The sequence below is a fragment of the Mustelus asterias genome, chromosome 17 (assembly GCF_964213995.1).
Source record: "Mustelus asterias chromosome 17, sMusAst1.hap1.1, whole genome shotgun sequence".
In the NCBI taxonomy this organism is placed as follows: Eukaryota; Metazoa; Chordata; class Chondrichthyes; order Carcharhiniformes; family Triakidae; genus Mustelus; species Mustelus asterias.
In genome coordinates, this window is record NC_135817.1 from 86,140,269 (window position 1) to 86,162,911 (window position 22,643).

General features: G+C 48.2%; 1 protein-coding gene across 1 annotated transcript in view; it reads left to right on the top strand.

Moving 5' to 3' along the window:
• Positions 1 to 22,643, top strand: part of robo2 (roundabout, axon guidance receptor, homolog 2 (Drosophila)) — a 530,474-nt gene that overhangs the window by 344,368 nt on the left and 163,463 nt on the right. The window contains exons 6-7 of the mRNA XM_078233065.1: positions 11,160 to 11,287; positions 16,874 to 16,885. Coding sequence (XP_078089191.1) covers positions 11,160 to 11,287; positions 16,874 to 16,885 — 140 coding nt within the window. The remainder of the gene's footprint in view (positions 1 to 11,159; positions 11,288 to 16,873; positions 16,886 to 22,643) is intronic.

Genomic DNA, 22,643 nt, shown 5'->3' on the forward strand with positions numbered 1-22,643 from the left:
GACAGTGCAGAGGGAGCTTTACTCTGTATCTAACCCCGTGCTGTACCTGTCCTGGGAGTGTTTGATGGGGACAGTGTAGAGGGAGCTTTACTCTGTGTCTAACCCTGTGCTGTACCTGTCCTGGGAGTGTTTGATGGGGCAGTGTAGAGGGAGCTTTACTCTGTATCTAACCCCGTGCTGTACCTGTGTTTGATGGGGCGATAACACTGACATCCTAAATCTCGATAAGCAAAAAATTCATGAGAGAAAGAGCAGCTGAGATTGAAGGGAAGATGATCCTCTGAATTTGAAAGAAACTTGTAACTTTGAAGAGAATGTCAGGTGTGGTGCGCTGCTGGTAGTTTTTGCTGAAACAAGATGTTAGATAGAAGATAATGCTGCAGCTGAGGGAGCTGTGAGGGTGCTGTGTGCCAGTCACCACCATCAGCTACAATAAGTGAATGAGGAATGTAGCAAATTTTCTGATAATATGGCAGTGTTTAGATTCCAGGTGGATGCTGTCAGCTTTAAAACCACAGACGTCTGTGACGGCAAGAGTATGCGGGCCTTAAGTTCACTGAAGCTTTATTATCCTGAAACTTAAATCGCCAGATTAGTTCAGCGCATATCTCTGAATACAATCACGTGCCCCTTACAATGCCCGCTCACTCATCCTGCCGCTCTGCCCTTTCAGGATTTGTGAGTGGGTTTAAAATCAGATGCTTTCGGGCATGCATCTGCTCACTCGGCCCGGAGCCTATCACCACCTTCTGGCACGGTGGCACAATGGTTAGCACTGCTGCCTCACAGCGCCAGGGACCCGGGTTCGATTCCCGGCTTGGGTCACTGTCTGTGTGGAGTTTGCACGTTCTCCCCGTGTCTGCGTGGGTTTCCCTCCGGGTGCTCCGGTTTCCTCCCACAGTCCAAAGGTGTGCAGGTTAGGTTGGTTGGCCATGGTAAGTTGGCCAATCAGGGGGACTTGCAGGATAAATACATGGGGCTACGGGGATAGGGGTGGGATGGGATTGTGGTCGGTGGAAGCTCGATGGGCCCCTCGTACACCTCTGAGTGGTGTCAGCTGGCCAGCTATCCTGAGCCTTGGGTCATCACATCTGGAACATCTCATCCGACCTTAAGCACCCAACAACCATTCAGCAAATTAGGCAGGAACTGGAACTCAGGCTAACCCTGCTCAACCCACACAGCGACGGGGGGAAGGGGGGGTGAACCCTGCTCAACCCACACAGTGGCAGGCGAATGTGAATCATTCCATTTGACATTGTACACTACAGGATGTCAAGAAATGGCTGAAGGCAATGGATACTGCAAAGGCTGTGGGCCCCGCCAATATCCCAGCTGTCGTTCTGAAGACTTGTGCTCCAGAACCTGCCGCTCCCCTAGTTAAGCTCTTCCAGTACACTTACAGCACTGGCATCTACCCGACAATGTGGGACATTGTCCAGGTGTGATCTGGTTGATACCGGAGATGAGGGGTTTGGATTATGAGGAGAGGCTGAGGAGATTGGGTTTGTACTCGTTGGAGTTTAGAAGGATGAGGGGGGATCTTATGGAGACTTATAAGATAATGCGGGGGCTGGATAGGGTGGAGGCGGAGAGATTCTTTCCACTTAGTAAGGAAGTTAAAACTAGAGGACACAGCCTCAAAATAAAGGGGGGTCGGTTTAAGACAGAGTTGAGGAGGAACTTCTTCTCCCAGAGGGTGGTGAATCTCTGGAATTCTCTGCCCACTGAGGTGGTGGAGGCTACCTCGCTGAATATGTTTAAATCACGGATGGATGGATTCCTGATCGGTAAGGGAATTAAGGGCTATGGGGATCAGGCGGGTAAGTGGAACTGATCCACGTCAGATCAGCCATGATCTTATTGAATGGCGGGGCAGGCTCGAGGGGCTAGATGGCCTACTCCTGCTCCTATTTCTTATGTTCTTATGTTCTTATGATCTGAACATAAAAAGCAGGACAAATCCAACCCGGCCAATTACCGCCCAATCAGTCTACTCTCGATCATCAGTAAAGTGATGGAAGGGGTCATCGACAGCACTATCAAGCAGCACCTGCTCAGCAATAACCTGCTCAGTGACGCCCATTTTGGGCTCCACCAGCACCACTCAGCTCCTGACCTCACTGCGAGAGGACTTGAGGACAGGAGCAAGGATGTCTCAGTGCAGCTGTTCAGGGCCCTGGTGAGACTACACCTGGAGTACTTTGTGCAGTTTTGGTCTCCTCATTTAAGAAAGGATTTACTTGCCATGGAGAGAGTGCAGCGAAGGTTTACCAGGCTGATTCTGGGGATGGCGGGACTGTCGTATGAGGGAAAATTTGGTTCAACCGGGCCTGTATTCACTGGAATTTTGAAGAATGAGAGGGGATCTCATTGAAATGTATAAAATTCCGACAGGGTTGGGCAGACTGGATGCAGGGATGTTTCCTCTGGCTGGGGGGGGGTCCAGAACAAGAGGTCTCATTCTCAGGATATGGGGTAGACCGTTTAGGACTGAGATGAGGAGGAATTTCTTCACTCAGTTGGTGGCTGTGAAAGCGAAGTAATTTAATATATTTAAGAAGGAAACGGATAGATTTTTGGACGCTAAAGGTGTTAAAGGGTGTGAGAGGGAGCAGGATTATAGTGTTGAGATAGATGGTCAGCTGTGATCATTTTGCATGATGGAGCAGGCTTGAAGTTCTGAATGGCCTACTCCTGCCCTTTGGACACTGAGGGAGAATTTAGCCTGGCCAATCCACCTAACCAGCACATCATTGGACTGTGGGAGGAAACCCACGCAGACACGGGAAAAACGTGCAGACTCCACACAGACAGTGACCTGAGGCCGGGAATCGAACCCAGGTCCCTGGCGCTGTGAGGCAGCAGTGCTAACCACTGTGCCACCATGCCGTCCAGAACTACCCAATGCAGGAAGACTGGGAATTAAACGTCAGACCCTTCCAGTCTGTGTAGCTCGGAACTGGACCCGGAACGAGATAATTCCGCAGCTGCGATGCTCGGGAGCATTCCTGAATGTGAGTCCTTCATTTCCACTCTCTGGAGGAAGCAGAACCCATTATAGACCAGGAAGTATGTGCAAGTGCCGCAGGCGCCTGTGCAAGTGCACGGTATGAATAAGGAGTTTCTTTGTGGCAGATTTTGAGAATAGTAATTAGTCTGTGCAAGTCGGTACACCAGGCCTCTGCAGCTCAAAGGGGTGAGACAGAGGGCAGAGCGCAGACCTGAACCAGCCGCCTCCAGTAAAAACACTGCAATTACTTTTGCTGAATTGCACAACTCAAAAATAATGCTTCACTGATTTGTTTGTCGGATGCAGCAAACTGCTGAGGGTGTTTATGTAGCTCAGCACGCAAGGTGTGTATCATTCCCCCAGCTTCCTGTAGCCAGCTGCAAGTGGAATGAATTAAATCTAGAGAAAGGCACACATGCACATGAGGACACACACCCACACACACATACACACAGACATACACACACACACACACACTCTCTCACACTCACACACACACATACACACACCCTCACACACACACACAGAAATACACACACACGTACACACACATACACACATACACACAGAAATACACACACACATACACACACACACACACATATACACACATACACACACACATACATACACACGTACACACATACATACAGATACACACATACACACACACACTCGCACATGTACACATACACACACACAAAAATACACACACACATACACACACATGCACAGACATACATACACACATACACGCATGCACATACACACACGCACAAAAATACACACATGCACACATACACATACACACATGCACACAAAAATACACACACACAAATACACACGCACATACACACACACACAAATACACACACAAAAATACACACAGACATATACACACAAAAATATACACACATACACACAAAAATACATACACACACACAAAAATACACACACACAAAAATACACACACATGCACAAATACACACACACATACACATGCACATATACACACAAAAATATACACACAAAGCTACACACACACACAAATACACACACACACACACAAATACACACACATGCACAAAAATACACACACAAAAATACGCACACACATACACACAAAAATACAGACACAAAAACACACACATATGTACAAATACACACAAAAATACATGCACACACATACACACAAAAATACACGCACACAAATATACACACACACATACACATGCACATATACACACAAAAATATACACACAAAGCTACACACACACACAAAAATACACACACACACAAAAATACACACACATACACACACATGCACAAATACACACAAAAATACACACACACAAAAAAATACACACACGCACACAAATGCACACACAAACACGCGCACATACAAAAATACAGACACTCACATACACACAAATACTGACAAATGCATACACAGACACACACAAATACACACACGTACACACACAAATACACACAAACACACACACACATACATACAAAAATACACACAGAGACACACATGCACACACACACACACACACACACACACACACAAATGCAAGTATGCACACACACACAAAGAAACACAAGCATACATATACATGGTAACGCATGCACAGACTCAAATGCAGACTCAAGTGTACAAACGTGGACAGCAAAAGTGTTTGTTTTATTCTTTCATCGGACAAGGGCATCGCTGACAAGACCAGCCTTTATTGCCCATCACTAATTGCCCCTTAACTGAGCAGTTTGCTAATCCATTTCAGAGGGCATTTGTGAGCCAACCACATTGCTTCAGTTTCATGTAAGCCAGACCGGGTAATGATGGCAGATTTCTTTCCCGAGAGGACATTAGATGGGTCTTCAGGACAATCAATAATAGTTTCATGGTCACTGTTACTGAGGCTAGCTTTCAATTCCATTGCCAGAATTTTACACTTCCCCATGACCCCCCCAACACATTCTAAGGTAGGGGGGAGGGATTCCCTTGGAATTCCTGCCTGCCTGATCTCACAGTGATATTACACTGGAGCAGGCAAACCCTTGGATGTGAAGTCCACCCTTTTCTCCAGTTAAGGCCCTTAAGTTTAACCCTGATAAATGTGAGGTGATTCATTTTGGTAGGACAAATTTAAATGTGGATTACAGGGTCAAAGGTAGGGTTCTGAAGACTGTGGAGGAACAGAGAGATCTTGGGGTCCATATCCACAGATCTCTAAAGGTTGCCAGTCAAGTGGATAGAGCTGTGAAGAAGGCCTATAGTGTGTTAGCTTTTATTAACAGGGGGTTGGAGTTTAAGAGCCGTGGGGTTATGCTGCAACTGTACAGGACCTTGGTGAGACCACATTTGGAATATTGTGTGCAGTTCTGGTCACCTCACTATAGGAAGGATGTGGAAGCGCTGGAAGGAGTGCAGAGGAGATTTACCAGGATGCTGCCTGGTTTGGAGGGTAGGTCATATGAGGAAAGGTTGAGGGAGCTAGGGCTGTTCTCTCTGGAGCGGAGGAGGCTGAGGGGAGACTTAATAGAGGTGTATAAAATGATGAAGGGGATAGATAGAGTGAACGTTCAAAGACTATTTCCTCGGGTGGATGGAGCTATTACAAGGGGGCATAACTATAGGGTTCGTGGTGGGAGATACAGGACGGATATCAGAGGTAGGTTCTTTACGCAGAGAGTGGTTGGGGTGTGGAATGGACTGCCTGCAGTGATAGTGGAGTCAGACACTTTAGAAACATTTAAGCGGTTATTGGATAGGCACATGGAGCACACCAGGATGATAGGGAGTGGGATAGCTTGATCTTGGTTTCAGATAAAGCTCGGCACAACATCGTGGGCCGAAGGGCCTGTTCTGTGCTGTACTGTTCTATGTTCTATAATTAATGGCCATTGGGTTGGTGGGCAGGTTGTAGAACTGTGCAGAGAAATTTGGAAACAAGGAACATGGGGGAGGTGGTGGTGCAGTGGTGTTGTCACTCGAATAGTAATCCAGGAACCTAGGGTAATGCTCTGGGGACCCGGGTTCGAATCCCATCAAGGCAAATGGTGAAATTGGAATTCAATAAAAAATCAGGAACTAAAGTCTGACCATTGTCGACTGTCGGAAAAACCCATCTGGTTGACTATTGTCCTTTGGGGAAAGAAATCTGCCGTTGTTAACTAGTCTGGCCTACATGTGACTCCATCAATGTGGTTGACAATGAGGCCGCAACTGGAGTACTGTGTGCAGTTTTGGTCCCCTTATTTGCGAAAGGATATATTGGCCTTGGAGGGAGTGCAGAGAAGGTTCACCAGGTTGATACCGGAGATGAGGGGTGTAGCTTATGAGGAGAGATTAAACAGATTGGGCCTGTACTCGTTGGAGTTTAGAAGGATGAGGGGTGATCTTATAGAGACATATAAGATAATGAAGGGGCTGGATAGGGTAGAGGTGGAGAGATTCTTTCCACTTAGAAGGGAAACCAGAACTAGAGGGCACAGCCTCAAAATAAGGGGGGGCCGGTTCAGAACAGAGTTGAGGGGGAACTTCTTCTCTCAGAGGGTAGTGAATCTCTGGAATTCTCTGCCCATTGAAGTGGTGGAGGCTTCCTCGTTGAATATGTTTAAATCACAGGTAGATAGTTTTCTGATCGATAAGGGAATTAGGGAATATGGGGAGCAGGCGGGTAAGTGGAACTGATTCGCTTCAGATCAACCATGATCTTGTTGAATGGCGGGGCAGGCTCGAAGGGCCAGATGGCCTACTCCTGCTCCTATTTCTTATGTTCTTATGACTCATAAAAGCCCTCGGGGATGGACAGTAAATGCTGACCCAGCCAGCGATGCCTCCATCCCATGAACAAATTTAAAAAACAAGATTTTGGGCAGGGTAAAGCCCCTTCTGATTCCATGACCCCCCCCCCCCACCCCATCCCCAAGAAAGGTCCTGGTGACCAGGCTCACACAGATTGAAGTGGCCTCTGCAGTACCCCTCAGGCTGGGCTGCATCAAGGAGGTTAGCAGGACTATAGAGTTAGACCAGCCACGATCTCTTTGGATAGGAGGGGCAGGTTCGAGGGGCTGAATGGCCTACTCCTGACCTTCATTTGTATCTTTGTTTATAAGGAGTCGAAGCATCCTGGAGAGGAGGTGATTGGGCAGTGGGGAGACCCATTAAAATATAAAGAGCAGTCTGAAAATACACCTCTATTCAATGTCGCCTCCAATGGACAGTGCAAATGTCCAATCGTCCTTTGATCTAATGGGCTACTCCAGTTCTCGAAGGGTTAATTAAGCAACATTTCACACCCTCCGCCTCCAAGGTGGGGGCAGAGACGCCTGTAATCTCAGCAAAGTCTGTGGCAAAAACACTTCTTCCTACACATTCTACCTGGATCTGTTATTTTCCCGTAATTACACTCCGTGTACAACCAGCTCAGCACTTTGTCAATCAGCTGGAAAGCCACTGATTAAGCACTGTTTCCTAGCGACTCATGTGTTTTGTTCTGTGTGCCTCATGTGTGTCTGTCAGCAGTTGTTTGAGCACACCTCAGCCGTGTGGGGCTGATAACGCAGCCCGCTCTGCACTCGCTCTCACCTTGAGCTGCACCTGAACCCAGCTCCCAGAGTTCAACTCACAAGACTTATTCATGTGGAGGGGAAAGGCCGACCTTGTTCGCTCATGCTCGAAACTCGAGTGCAATTTCACCCTCGCTGATTTCAAAATAAATCTTCATTCATGAAGATAGCGATTTTACAACGCTGCGTTTTAGTCTTTCACGTGAGATGGAGAAGGTCCCATGGCCACTCTTTTGAACGGGAAACAGGGCTGGTTCTCCCCCCGCCCCTCGTGTCCCTGGGTAATATTTACCCCTCAACCCACATACAGGCCGGAATTCTCCAACGTGCAGCACAGGGTGGCACAGTGGTTAGCACTGCTACCTCACAGCACCAGGGACCCGGCTTGGGTCACTGTCTGTGTGGAGTTTGCATGTTCTCCCCGTGTCTGCGTGGGTTTCCTCCGGGTGCTCTGGTTTCCTCCCACACTCCAAAGATGTGCGGGTTAGGTGAATTGGCCATGCCAAATTGCCCCTTAGTGTCACGGGGACTAGGATGGGATTGTTATCAGTGCAGGCTCGATGGGCCGAATGGCGTCCTTCTGCACTGTAGGATTCTATGACCTCGCCCGCAGCGGGGATTCTCATGGCTGAGGGCCAATTTCTCCGTTCCCGCTTGCGGCGGGGGTGGGATGGGTAAAAGGGAAAGGAAAATCCCAACCATCGAACAGATTATCTCACCGTTGACTCAATGCTGTTTGTGGCATCTTGCTTTGCTCCAATCGGCGGCTGCCATCCCTCCATCAGAATGATGGCTAAGTTTCAAGGAGGTTTCATTGGCTGTCAAGAATTGTGATGTCGTCCTGATGTCACTGAAGATGTTCCAGAAATGCAAGTCTCTTCCTGCTATGCTTAAGTTTTTAAAGTTTGTTTATTATTGAAGCAAGTGGGCTTACATTAACACTGCAATGAAGTTGCTGTGCAAATCCCCTAGTCACCACACTCCGGTGCCTGTTCGGGTACGCTGAGGGAGAATTTAGCATGGCCAATGCACCTAACCAGCATGTATTTACCCTGCTAATCCCCCTGACACTAAGGGGCAATTTAGCATGGCCAGTCCACCTAACCCGCACATCTTTGGAGTGTGGGAGGAAATCAGAGCACCCGGAGAAAACCCACACAGACACGGGGAGAACGTGCAAACTCCACACAGACTGACCCAAGCCGTCAATCGAACCCGGGTCCCTGGCGCTGTGAGGCAGCAGTGCTAACCATCGTGCCACCGTGTTTTCAGTGAGAGGGGGAGGGGGGGAGGAAGGAGAAAACAATGTTTGTGCTGCTGCTCCCTCTCCTCTTTTTGTTCTCCAGCAATATTACATATTCCAAAACATACTCACCCCATACAACCTGTCATCACTGCATTGTAAAAGCAGCGATAATCGCACAATGCCGCAAAGATCTCCTCAGGAAAGCACTCAGCTTTTCATGAAGAGAAAATCACACTAAATTGTGTTGGCATTTGAACACTGAGCGATATCACTTTTTCCAGTGGCTTGCACTGTGAACAATTCTGCGACTGTGTTTTATCTTTCATTTTTTTTTGCTCACCGTTTTAAGGAAAGAGATCGAATATTGGCAGCAGATTACCTTTTTGCCCAGTGAATCCATCGGGCGGCACAGTGGTTAGCCCTGCTGCCTCACAGCGCCAGGGACCCGCGTTCAATTCCGGCCTCGGGTCAGGGTCTGTGTGGAGTTTGCACATTCTCCCTGTGTCTGCGTGGGTTTCCTCCGGGTGCACCGGTTTCCTCCCACACTCCAAAGATGTGCAGGTTAGGTGGACTGGCCATGCCAAATTGTCCCTTAGTGTCAGGGGGATTAGCAGGGTAAATACGTGGGGTTGCGGGGATAGGGTCTGAGTGGGATTGTTGTCAATTCAGGCTCGATGGGCTGAATAGCCTCCTTGTACACTGAATGGGCATAACAGATCACTCAGTTGTAAAAAGCTTGGTAAACGGTTAAGCGTCTACCAGAGACAGGTAGAGACTGGGAGCCGGTGGCATCGTGGTAACATCACTGGACTGATCGTCCAGAGATGCAGTTTGCGCTCCAGTGACATGGGTTCAAATCCCATGTTGGCAGCTGGTGGAATTTAAATTCTGTTAATAAAATCTGGAATATAAACTTAGTCTCAGTCATGGTGGCCATGGAACTATCATCAATTGTTGTGAAAACCCATCTGGTTCACGAATGACCTTTAGGGAAGGAAATTTGCCGTCCTTACCTGGTTTGGCCTACATGTGACTCCAGAGCCATGGCAATGTGTTTGACTCTCAACTGCCCCCTGAAATGGCTGAGCAAGGCACTCAGTTCAAGGGCAATTAGTGATGGGCAACAAATGCCGTCCTAGCCAGCGATGCCCACATCCTGTCAAAGAATAAAGAAAAAAAGCCCATTATTGCTTTCTTTGGGCAACGAGGGATTGGCAACAATGCCAGCAATGCCCACAAGTTAGAAAAAGGTCACTCTAGCTCAGGTCACGAGCCAGATTCCTGATGGTAAAATGTACGTACGTACATTGGGTAAAGGTAGGGTCAGGGTGTGGCTACCATGCGCTTCTGCACTCTGATGAGGAGTCAGCCATCGCTCAGTGGGTTGTACAGATCGCTCGGAAGGTTCATGCCCCATCCCAGAGATTTGAGCCCCATATTGCAGGTTGGCAGTTCCAGCGCAGTACTGAGGGAATGCCGCGTTCCCGGAGGTGGCGGTCTTTCAGACGAGACATTAAACTGAGGAGCTGTCCGTCCTCTCAGGTGGACATTAAAAATCTGATGGCCACAATCACCCCCCCCCGCCCGTCCCCCCCCCCCCCCCCCCCCCCCGTCCCCCACACATGATGGCCAGAATTTTATCACCTGGCCCACCATGGGGATATGGAGTGGGTGGGGGGCAGACAAGGGGAAGGCCCGTTGGCCTCAGGTGGGATTTTATGGTTTCAGGATGAGTGAGGCTGTAAAATCCCGCCCTATGTCTGGGGCAAATATTCATTCCCCAGTGAAGATCACAAAGATACAGATTGTCCAATCATTTATCCCGCTGCTGTTTGCGAGATCTTGCTGTGTACAAATTAGCTGCTGCGACTCCATCAGCACTGTCACCGTACGTCAAAATCTTCGAATCGCACCACTGAAGAAGGTCATTTGGCCCATTGTGTCTGTGTCAGCTCGTCTCCAACAACTCACCCGAGTCCCACTCACCTATGAAGCTCATTGCGACGCCCCCTTGTGTGATAGACGCTATATAATTGCAAGGTCGCTTTTCCTTCCCCCAGCCCACCCCACCCCTACCTCATATTTAAAAAAAGACAAACTGATAGATTATTTTTCCTCTCTGGTAGTTTCTGAGCTTTCCAGGTGAGAGGAGCAGTGAGTGTGCAATTTGGGAGTGTTGGCCGTAGTTCTTGATTTGTGCTCTCTGCATTCCATGCTCGAATATAAGACTAGGCACCTTTCCTGACCTCAGGATGTCCCGAGGTGCTTTACAGCCAATGAAGGTTCAATTGATAAAGATTCAATCTCCCACCTCTGTTCCTTTAGGTACGACATCAGGGAGGACAACACACTGCGCATTAAGAGGGTGAACAATGGCGACGGGGGAACTTTCACCTGCGTTGGGGAAAACCGCGTGGGGCTGGTCGAAGCCACCGCCACTCTGACTGTACGAGGTAAGCACACAACATGGCTGCTCTTTCCCACTGCCTGGTTGCACGTTGGGAGTCTATCTGCACACTGCTCCTTCAGTGGGGGCAGAGCTGCTCACTCTGGTTGGAGTTATTGTTGGAGGTTTTGCCACATGAAATCAGAGTGCCAACTGCTACAGCCAAGCACCACCCCATCCCGCCTCACCCCACCCTATAACCGTCTCCCGCCGCCCCCCCCCCCGCCCCTCACTCAACCCTTCTTCCCCATGCCTCTTTATAGATTGCAATACTGGGGGGAGAGCCAATGGGGCACCAACACTACCCCTTAGTGTTAATATTGCGGTGTCATTGGGCAACTCAAATCGGGAATGGATTGGGAGGAGCAGAGAGAGGTCCTCCCTGCCAGAACCAGATGGCTGATGGACCTTGGACTCAAAGATGGCGGGCGGCTCTCCAAGGAAGGCAGCTAATTGGTTCCTGCACCATTGCTAAGGCAACGAGCAATGTACACCCACACACTGACTCTCCCGCATTCTGTCGATTGGCCAACTCAAATTGCATGTGTTCCTGGATTCACTACATTTACTCCCTTTAGCAACCGCCCCACCCGGTCAACCAGTCCCTTACCTACTGCTGTCACCACCGCCCCCCCCCTCATCACTTCCAACATTTCTTTGCAATCAGTAATTGAAAATCTCTTAAGTAAATGATAAGATACTCACAATTCCAACACTCTCGATGATTATATCTCCTGGGTTTTTTTCCCCGCAGCATTGTTCAGGAAATTAATCTTTTCAACCTTGGAGATTCCTACACCATCGTTGGGAGATGGAAATCCTTGGGTGCCTGTAACTCTCCCAGTAGGTTTTCCCTCAACTGCTCACACCAGTTTGCAAGAGATTAATCTCTCAGTGGATAAGGCAGTTAAGAGAAAGCATTCTAATTACTTGGCTTTGCAAACATGTATAGTGGTCACCAAAACAGGGAGGTCATGCTAAGCCTTCATAAATTGGGTTAGGCCTCAACTGCAGGATTGTGTCCAAATCCGAGCATCATGCCCAGGGAACGTCAAGGTCTTGGAGAAGATGCGGAGAAGGTTTACCAGGATGATATCAGGAACGAGGCACTTCAATTATGAGGGAAAAATAGAAGAAGCTTGGATCATTCTTAGCATGGAGAATGGTAAGAGGAGACTTAATAGAGATGTTCAAAATTATGAGGGGTTTTGACAGATCAACTAGGGAGAAACTGTTTCCTCTGGTAAATGGGTCAGTCTCCAGAGGTCCCAATAATCACCAGAAGAGCTGAAGGCAACTTGAGCGAATATGTTTCTACAGCGAGGGTTGTTAAGATCTGAAATGGTGCTCAAAGCAGATTCCGTAGGAACTTTTAAAAGGCAATTGAACATGTACTTTATGAGGACTGATTAACAGGGATAAGAGGAGAAAGTTGGGGTACTTGACTAAATTGGGCAACTCATTCAAAGAGCTTGCATAGACACGGGCCGAATGGCCTCTTTCTATGCTGGAGAATATTCAAAGAGAGCAGGGTAGAAGGCCAGCTGTACCTCAGCTGGCAGTCAGAGGGAGCTCAAGGCCATCGGCGAATGGAGCAGAATTCTGCTCAAACTGTCCCTGAAGGAGCTTTACTGGCACGAGTGAATGGCCAATGTCCCTTCTTGTGAATTTGAACTGAAAAAAAATATTGCTTGTCCAAAATTTTACTGGAGATCGTAACTGTCTCGATTTCAGCTATTTACAGCTGTGCTTAAAAACCGAACTGCACCAGACAGACAGCTGGGTTTGATTCCGAATTTCTGTGCTGAGTGATCTCAGACTGAAGCTTGAAAAGATAACAGGAGGAGGCCATTCAGCCCCTCGAGCTTATTCCAGCATTCCATGAGATCATGGCTGCTCTGTGACCTGACTCCAGAAAGAGAAGACAAAGTTTTTCTCCACCCCATCAGCGGCGTGGTGGGTTCAATTCCCACTGTGAGAGAAAACACTGGAAAATCTCAGCAGGTCTGGCAGCATCTGTAAGGAGAGAAAAGCTTTGACAAAGGGTCGTCTGGACTCGAAACGTCAGCTCTTTTCTCTCCTTACAGATGCTGCCAGACCTGCTGAGATTTTCCAGCATTTTCTCTTTTGGCCCCTGAAAATATTGTTTTCCTTTTCAAATATTCATCCAATTTCCCTTTGAAAGTTACTATTTAATCTGCTTTCAGGCAGCGCATTCCAGATCGAAAACACAATGTCCCCTCACCTCACCCACAGCCTCTTCTGCCAGTCACTGTCAATCTGTGTTGTCTGGCCATCGAGTGAGCCGTTTCTCCCCATCCCGCTCACTGACACACACCTGTGTGATGTTCCTCGCCCTGGGATTATGGGAGAGACGGTGGCCTGGTTGTCATATCACTAGCCTGCTAACACAGATGCCCCAGGCTAATGCTCTGGGGGACATGGGTTCAAACCCCACCGCGGCAGCTAGTGGAATTTAAATGACTGAAAGCCAGTCTCAATAATGGAGACCACGAAATTATCACTGATTGTCATAAAAACCCATCTGGTTCACTAATGTCCTTCAGGGAGGGAAATCTGCCGTCCTTACCTGGTCTGGCCTACATGTGACTCCAGAGCCACAGCAATGTGGTTGACTCTTACCTGCCCTCTGAAATGGACTTACAAGCCACTCAGTTCAAGGCCAATTCGGAATGGGCAATAAATGCTGGCCCAGCCAGCGATGCCCAGCCAGCGATGCCCACATCCCATGAATAAATAAAAAACGTTGATTTCTAGCCAACCTGTTCAGACCTGGACAATGAGTAACAGATCCTAATCTTTCAGGGTCTTGGTTGTATATTGGTTGAATCCCTGCACCCATCAAACGACATTCCAGGCAGTTAAGGGTCATTGAAACATAGAAGATAGGAGCAGGTGGAGGCCATTTGGCCCTTCGAGCCTGCTCCGCCATTCATTACGATCATGGCTGATCATCCAACTCAATAGCCTAATCCTGCTTTCTCCCCATAACCTTTGATCCCATTCGCCCCAAGTGCTATATCCAGCCGCCTCTTGAATACATTCAATGTTTTGGCATCAACTACTTCCTGTGGTAATGAATTCCACAGGCTCACCACTCTTTGGGTGAAGAAATGTCTCCTCATCTCCGTCCTAAATGGTCCACCCCGAATCCTCGGACTGTGACAACTGGTTCTCGACTCCCCCACCATCGGGATCATCCTCCCTGCATCTACCCTGTCTAGTCCTGTTAGAATTTTATAAGTCTCTATGAGATCCCCCCTCATTTGTCTGAACACCAGCAAAAACAATCCCAACCTAGTCAATCGCTCCTCATACATCAGTCCCACCATCCCCGGAATCAGCCTGGTAAACCTTCGCTGCACTCCTTCGAGAGCAAGACCACATTGCTATGGGTCTGGAGTCACATGTAGGCCAGACCAGGTAAGGATGGCAGATTTCCTTCCCTAAAGAACATTCGTGAACAGATGGGTTTTTACGACAATCATTACTGAGAATAGGTTTATATTTTAAATTTATTGATTGAAATTAAATTCCACCAGCGGCCACGGTGCGATTTGAACCCATGTCCCCAGAACGTCAGACCAGGCCTTGGGATTACTAGTTTAGTCACACTGACACCAGGCAACAATCTAAGTGTCAGTGTGATGAAAGCACATACCATGAGAAAGAGCACAGTGAGATCTAGGGAGGATTGGGAGGAGGTTCCTGTGGCGGAAGGTTGTGAATCAAAGGGCACAAATGTAAGGTGATTGGCATAAGAAACAGCTTTGACGTGAGGCAAAGATTTTTTTATGCAGCGAGCGGTTAAGATCTGGAATGCACTGCCCGAGCGTGTGGTGGAGGAGCTTAACCAAGACCTTCAAGAGAGACGTGGATAAATATAGGAAGCAAAACGGTTTTCAGGGCGACAGGGCAGAGGCAGGGAATCAGTGAATCGCAGCTAACATTAATATGATAGGCCCAATGATCTCATTCTACATCATAAGTGTTCTATGATTTTGTGATATTCACACTGCCCAAACCTTGATCACATTGAGAGATCCCAAGTCTAGTTGGGTGTACAGAGGAGGTACAATGTGAATTCCTCTCTTTATCCTGAATCCGCAATCGACTGTTTAAGACGTGAGATTTTGCATGTTTTATTGCTGGTTATTGTGGTTTGTCATCAAATGACTATCTTCGTTTTTTGTGTTTCAAACCCTCTCCCGATACACAATAATTATAATCTTTTATCCATGATTGTAGGTGTGCATTGATTGCTCTTTGTAAATGTGTCATTCACACTCAACTGATCCAATCTCAGCCACTCCACATGGCCCCTCACTTCCCATGAAGTAACATCTGTGAGCAAGGAAAGGCCTTATCCCTCAATCCCATCTACCACCTTCACACCATATCCCTCAATCCAACCCACCTTCTCCCCATATTCCTCAATCCCACTTTCTCCCCATATCTCTCAATCCCACCTACCCACCTTCTCCCCATATCCCTCAATCCCACCTACCCACCTTCTCCCCACATCCCTCAATCCCACCAACCCATCTTCTCCCCATATCCCTCAATCCCACCAACCCACCTTCTCCCCATATCCCTCAATCCCGCCTACTCACCCTCTCCCCATATCCCTCAATCCCACCTACCCACCTTCTCCCCATATCCCTCAATCCCGCCTACCCACCCTCTCCCCATATCCCTCAATCCCACCTACCCACCTTCTCCCCATATCCCTCAATCCCACCTACCCACCTTCTCCCCATATCCCTCAATCCCACCACCCAGTTCCTCCCCATATCCCTCAATTCCACCTACCCACCTTCTCCCCATATCCCTCAATCCCACTTTCTCCCCATATCCCTCAATTCCACCTACCCACCTTCTCTCCATATCCCTCAATCCCACTTTCTCCCCATATCCCTCAATCCCACCTACCCACCTTCACCCCACATCCCTCAATCCTACCCACCTTCTCCCCATATCCCTCAATCCCATCTACCCACCTTCTCCCCATATCCCTCAATCCCACCTACCCACCTTCACCCCATATCCCTCAATCCCACCCACCTTCTCCCCATATCCCTCAATCCCACCTACCCACCTTCTGCCCATATCCCTCAATCCCAGCTACCCACCTTCTCCCCATATCCCTCAATCCTACCCACCTTCTCCCCATATCCCTCAATCCCACCTACCCACCTTCTGCCCATATCCCTCAATCCCACCTACCCACCTTCACCCCATATCCCTCAATCCTACCCACCTTCTGCCCATATCCCTCAATCCCACCTACCCACCTTCTCCCCATATCCCTCAATCCCACTCACCTACCATTGTCAGTCCCACAAGAGCTCCAATTTTTAAAAGGAAAGGATTAACAAAAAGGATCCGGCAGTGAAAGTCTGGCCTATTGATATCTGAGGCTGTTGAGTGTGTTGATAAAGTTATCCGCCCTCTGTGTGAACAGTGAATGCTTCATTCATTCTAACTTCATGATTTCTCTATTTTTTCCTCCTTAAAAAAAATTGTCAAATCCTTTGTTATCTCCACCCACTCCATTGTGTCCTGTCTCCAGCACACCCTGTCGGTAAGTAATCATCACTCCTTTCATATCCGCATGATTGTAAACGCTCTGTACTGTTCAGCTATCTGCCTCTCCCCATTCTCTTCTCCGATCTTGTTTAACTTGGTGGGGGAAGGGGTACCGCAGAGCGCAAAGTGAGCAATACACAGCCTTGCCATGAGGGATTAGAGTCTAGCGATTACACCACAGACTGTGTTAATACAGCAGCTGGAACCTTCCTTTTAAAACAAGCCCTCAAAAGCCTGACTCAGTGAATTCCACTGACAATTTCATTGATCTCACTTGAAGGTGTTTGAAAGAAAATGGATAGATTTGATTTTTTCTGGTGTGAAGTGTGTGATGGTTCATCGGGTTGCCTGAAGGCACCTGATTTATAATGTGGACCACACACTGAGGCACTCGAATACAAATACTCATACTCTCACACACAGATACCCACACACACTCCCACACGCCCACACAATCACAATCACAAACACAACTGCACACCCACATACACTCAGATACTCACTGGCACACACACTCTCCCTCACATGCTGACATTCATACCCACATGCTCACACACTCAAAATAACACACACATACACTGACACACACATACTCGCACATACATACACACACAAATACAACTGCCGAATCACACACACACTCCCTCACATGCTGATACCGTCACACCCACACACTCGCGCTGAGACACACACTCATAAAATAACACACACACTCACACATACTCATACACATTCAGATATTCACTGGCACACACACTCCCTCACATGCTGACACACTCACACGCTCACAGACACACACTCATAAAATAACACACACATCCCCACAAATACCCACATACACTCACACACACACATTCTCGTACATACATACTCACACACTCACAAACACATTCATGCGCAAACACACAGACATTTTGTCACGATTCCGGTGGAGGCTAATCGAGTAAAGGGGTGTAAACTGTGTAAACGACCCCAATAGACTGGACAAGATTTCTCTTTTTAAAACTTTACTGTAACAATCAAACTAAAACCAGCATAAAGTAAACACAAATTAACAGACAAATTGTATTGGTAGATACGAGGCAAAGATAAAGTCACCATAGTCCCAGATGACCAGAGGCTGCTCTCCCCTTTGGGTGTGGGAGCTGTCTAGTGGTGATTTCAAAGAATCACAGAATCCTACCTTTGGCCCACCGGATTAGCAGGGTAAATACGTGGGGTTATGGGGATAGGGGCTAGGTAGGATTGTGGTCGTTGCAGAGTCGGTGGGCCGAATGGCCTCCTTTTGCACTGTCGGGATTCTGTGATTCTATTCTGTGATTCTATGATACTGGTGAATACCTGAGGCCCCCGAGTTAGGGAACTACAGGAGAGGAACAGCCTGTGAATGGGGTGTAGAGTGGGGGTGGGAGAGTGGGTGTGGCTGGAGGGGAGAAACTTAAGAAAAGGCAAGTGTGTTTTCTCACCGACTGTGATTCCATCCCCGCCTGATAGGCTTCTGGGCTCTGCTTGAAGTGGGTGAAGCTTTCCTCGTCTGCTCCTCTCGCTTCCTTCCAGTCCTGTTGATGCTTTATCCTTTTGGCTGGAAAATTGAAGGTAGAAAAAGAAAAGCAAACTCTGAGTGTGGTTCTAAACTTCTCTCAGCCCTCTGAGTTACATCAGCGAGAGGCGGGGGGAGATTTTGGGAAGACTGGATAGTGGGGAAATGGAAAGGGATCCCAGCATAGTGACTGGAATGTAGATTGGCCGAGAGTGATTTAGATCCGGAGCTGGAAACCATATCAGATAGAGACCAGCAATAGCTACATTTATATAGCACCTTTAATGTTGTAAGCACATCCCATGGCACTTCACCAGAACTGTTGGCAAACAGAATTTGACGTTGAGCCACATTGGGATGGATGACACAAAGCTGGGTCAAGGAGGTATGTTTTAGATCATGTTTTGAAGGGGAGATTTAGGGATGGGAATTCCAGAGCTCACAGACTTGGCAGCTGAAGGCAAGGGCACCAGCAGCAAACTGGTTACAATTGGACATCGCGCAAGAGGCCGGAATTGGAGGAGAGCAGATTATTTTGGAGAGTTGCGGAGCTGGTGGTGGTCACTTTGAGGTGGAAGGGTTGTGGTCACACCACCTGTCCCGCGAAATTAAGCGCAATTAATGGAGAATTCCAAAATAGTTTGCGTGGGTCATCACCTGGGATGAGAGTTGAGTCCACAGCTGGAATTTTCCCGCACGCCCACCCAAGGCTCATAAGATTGTGCCCAAGGCCAACGGAGAACACCATTCTGTGAGCCTCGCCTGCCCAGATTTCGGGGCGGGCATGCCGGTTAAATCAGGGCTCTCATGTAACCTATCCTGAAAACCACTGTGAACACAGTGGGGTCTGCACGAGTCTTTCACTTTGGGAAACGAGCTATCAGTAGGGTGACTGTGTGGAGTTTGCACATTCTCCCCGTGTCTGCGCGGGTTTCCTCCGGGTGCTCCGGTTTCCCCCGACACGCCAAAGATGTGCAGGTTAGTTTGATTGGCCGTGCAAAATTTAGTGTCAGGGGATTAGAAAGGTAAAAGCGTGGGGTTCCAGGGATAGGGCCTGGGTGGGATTGTGGTCGGTGCAGACTCGATGGGCCAAATGGCCTTCTTCTGCACTGTAGGGATTCTATGATGCTATGATTCTATGATATAGGACAAGTGCAGGAAAATGGGATGAACGCAACTTTAGTGGTAGTTATTGTTGGTGCAGACTCGATGGGTCAAAGGGCCTTTTCTGCACTGTATGACTCTATGAGCTGCCAAAGTAGATTAGGTCATGGTTTTGACAGCTGATCCGAGAGATCGCACCTCTGGCAATGCTGCACTCTCTCATTTCCACACCGGGAGTATCAGCCTGGGTCTCTGCGCTCCGTTATCTGGGTGGGGATTCAAGCCCAAACATTGTTGGCTCAATGACAAGACCCACTGAACAATGAGTGGCACTGAGAGGGGAGGGGGGAAGGTGGGTACCTATCACCCAGAGGCTGGCGAGGGTGTGTTATATTGGAACACTCTGTTAGCACCACTCAATCCTTGGCGCTGTTATACCCTCTTGATTGGTCACTGTAGTTTCCTGACACTTAGTTATCTTTGCGCTCCCTGATTCCCGTCAGACACAGGGTGGAGTCACAGACCTTTGCGAGTTCTTTGAGGATTCAAAACAGATTGCCTCCTCGCCATGATTGCTTTAACTTGCTGAATAAAACATGACAGGGAAAGGCTTCAAGAAATTATTTCTTAAAAAAAAATCTTTCTGCCTCAGGCATATGCATTCCATCATGAATTAAATATGGCTCTTGATAATCTATTTCCATTGAGCTGAAAACCACTTCAATAAATCATTAAAATCTCAAATCAGAAAAAGCCACGCCGCCATTTTAAAAAAATCGAATGTTCAAAGGGACAATTGTTCCCCTTTATCCTATCCAACATCTCCTGCCGTTGTCCTTATTTAAACGTACATGATTCCACATTTCAGCTCATCAAACTCTCCTTCTACCAGCCTCCCACCCATTGACTCTGTCTACACTTCCCGCTGCCTCGGCAAAGCAGCCAACGTAATTAAGGACCCCACGCACCCCGGGCATTCTCTCTTCCACCTTCTTCCGTCGGGAAAAAGATACAAAAGTCTGAGGTCATGTACCAACCGACTCAAGAACAGCTTCTTTCCTGCTGCTATCAGACTTTTGAATGGACCGACCTTGCATTCAGTTGATCTTTCTCTACACCCTAGCTACGACTGTAACACTACATTCTGCACTCTCTCCTTTCCTTCTCCATGAACGGTATGCTTTGTCTGTATAGCGCGCAAGAAACAATACTTTTCACTGTAATACATGTGACAATAATAAATCAAATCAAATCAAATCAAATGCTGATACAGTACAGGGCCTTCCCAGATTCCGTTCCCCCGTCTGAAGGCTGATCCCAAGCCAGGAAAAGTGCTGGAAGACCCATTTTGCCGCAGTTTCCCAGTTGAAGGGAGTGGGGCAGTGGAGAGTGAAGGGGCTGGGGTGGATGGTGGTGGAGCAGTGAGTCTTGTGAGGGGTTGGTGGAGGGGGGGGGGGGGGGGGGCGGGGGGCGGGGGGGGGGGGGGGGCGGGGGGGGGGGGGGGGGGGGGCGGGGGGGGGGGGGGAAATACTGGCCAGGGTTTTGCTGCCCCGATCCATGCTGCAAGCCCTTAGACGTCAGCTGAAGCCATGTACAGTTAACTGCACGCTGCAGTTGAATATCTTGCCAGCCACAACCACCGGGAATGCCTGCTTTGACCAGGAACAGGAAGGCACCCTCCGCTATCCTTCCATAGCCTCCGTGTATTCCTCTAAGAAAGCTGCGCTCCTCCAATTTTGGCCTGTTTAGCCTCCCCAGTTCCCACCACCTCACAATTGGAGGTGCTGCCTTGGATGGAATTCCCTCTTTAAACTCCTCCGCATCTCTGACCTCTCTCTCCCTTTACAATGCTCCTTCTCCCTCTTTCAGTCACCTGTTGGTCGCCATTCTGATATCTCCTTATGTGGCCCGCTGTCAAATCTGTACCTGATAATGCTCCTGTGAAGAGCCTTGGGCATCACCACACTAAAGGTGCTATCTAAATGCAAATGGTTGTCAGGAGTATGAGCTGGGAGATGGAAGTGATGATTTTCCACTGAGGAAAGTCTTACCTGGGAGCTGGTCTTAGACAGGTGGATAAGGTGATTGGGGAAGGGAGATGGTAAACCCAGAATATGACTTTAAACTAAACTTTGTGAGTAGGACTTGTTCAAGCAGGCAAAGGTAAATTCAGGACTGTTTATGAGGGCAGTCTTATTCACACAGTGAGTGACATTTTGACTTTGGATCCAGTATTGGAGCCCTTGGTGTCATTGAAGGACAATTTCCATATTGCAGTAGGTGATATCTTTCAGTGTAGGTAAACAGGGTGGGGCAAATGGCCTTTCTCACGCTTAATCACCACACAGAAGTTGGTGTCCCGAAACAAGTTCATGCTTTAACACCAGGACAAAGGAACATGGCGCTAAGGGAGGATTGGATTGAGATCAGCCAATGTGACCAAGCGCACAGCTCATTGGTATCGTCGATAACCGGGACTGTGTGAGTATCTGTGCAGCACAGTGGGTTAGCACTGCTGCCTCACAGCACCAGGGACCCGGATTCCATTCCGGCCTTGGGTGACTGTCTGTGTGGAGTTTGCACATTCTCTCCCTGTCTGCATGGGGGTTTCCTCCGGGTACTCCCGTTTCCTCCCACAGTCCAAAGGTGTGTAGGTTAGGTGGATTGGTCATGTTAAATTGTCCCTTAGCGTCCAAAGATGTGCAGGTTGGGGGAATTAATGGGGTAAACATGTGAGGCTATGGGGATAGGGCAAGGGTGGGATGCTCTGTTAGAGAGGTTGGTGCAGACTCAATGGACCGAATGGCCTCCTTCTACACTGTATGGATTCGATAGTTCTATCTCACTGCAGTGGTCAAGTGAAGGTCACGGAATGGCCTTCTAACAACGAGACTGATTGTCTACTAATGAACAATTCCAGTGAGGAGAGCATGGCGTAGGAAGCAAAGTTGAAGCTAAAACCTCTATTCACTTCATTCATTTTATTTATTTGCTACTCTGTGCCAATCTCAGTTGGGGGTAAGGTTGTCCCGCTCTCCAGTCCAATTCTTACTGAAAGGCAAGTCTGTATATAGCAACAACCTGCATTTATATCGTTGCTTTGAGTGTA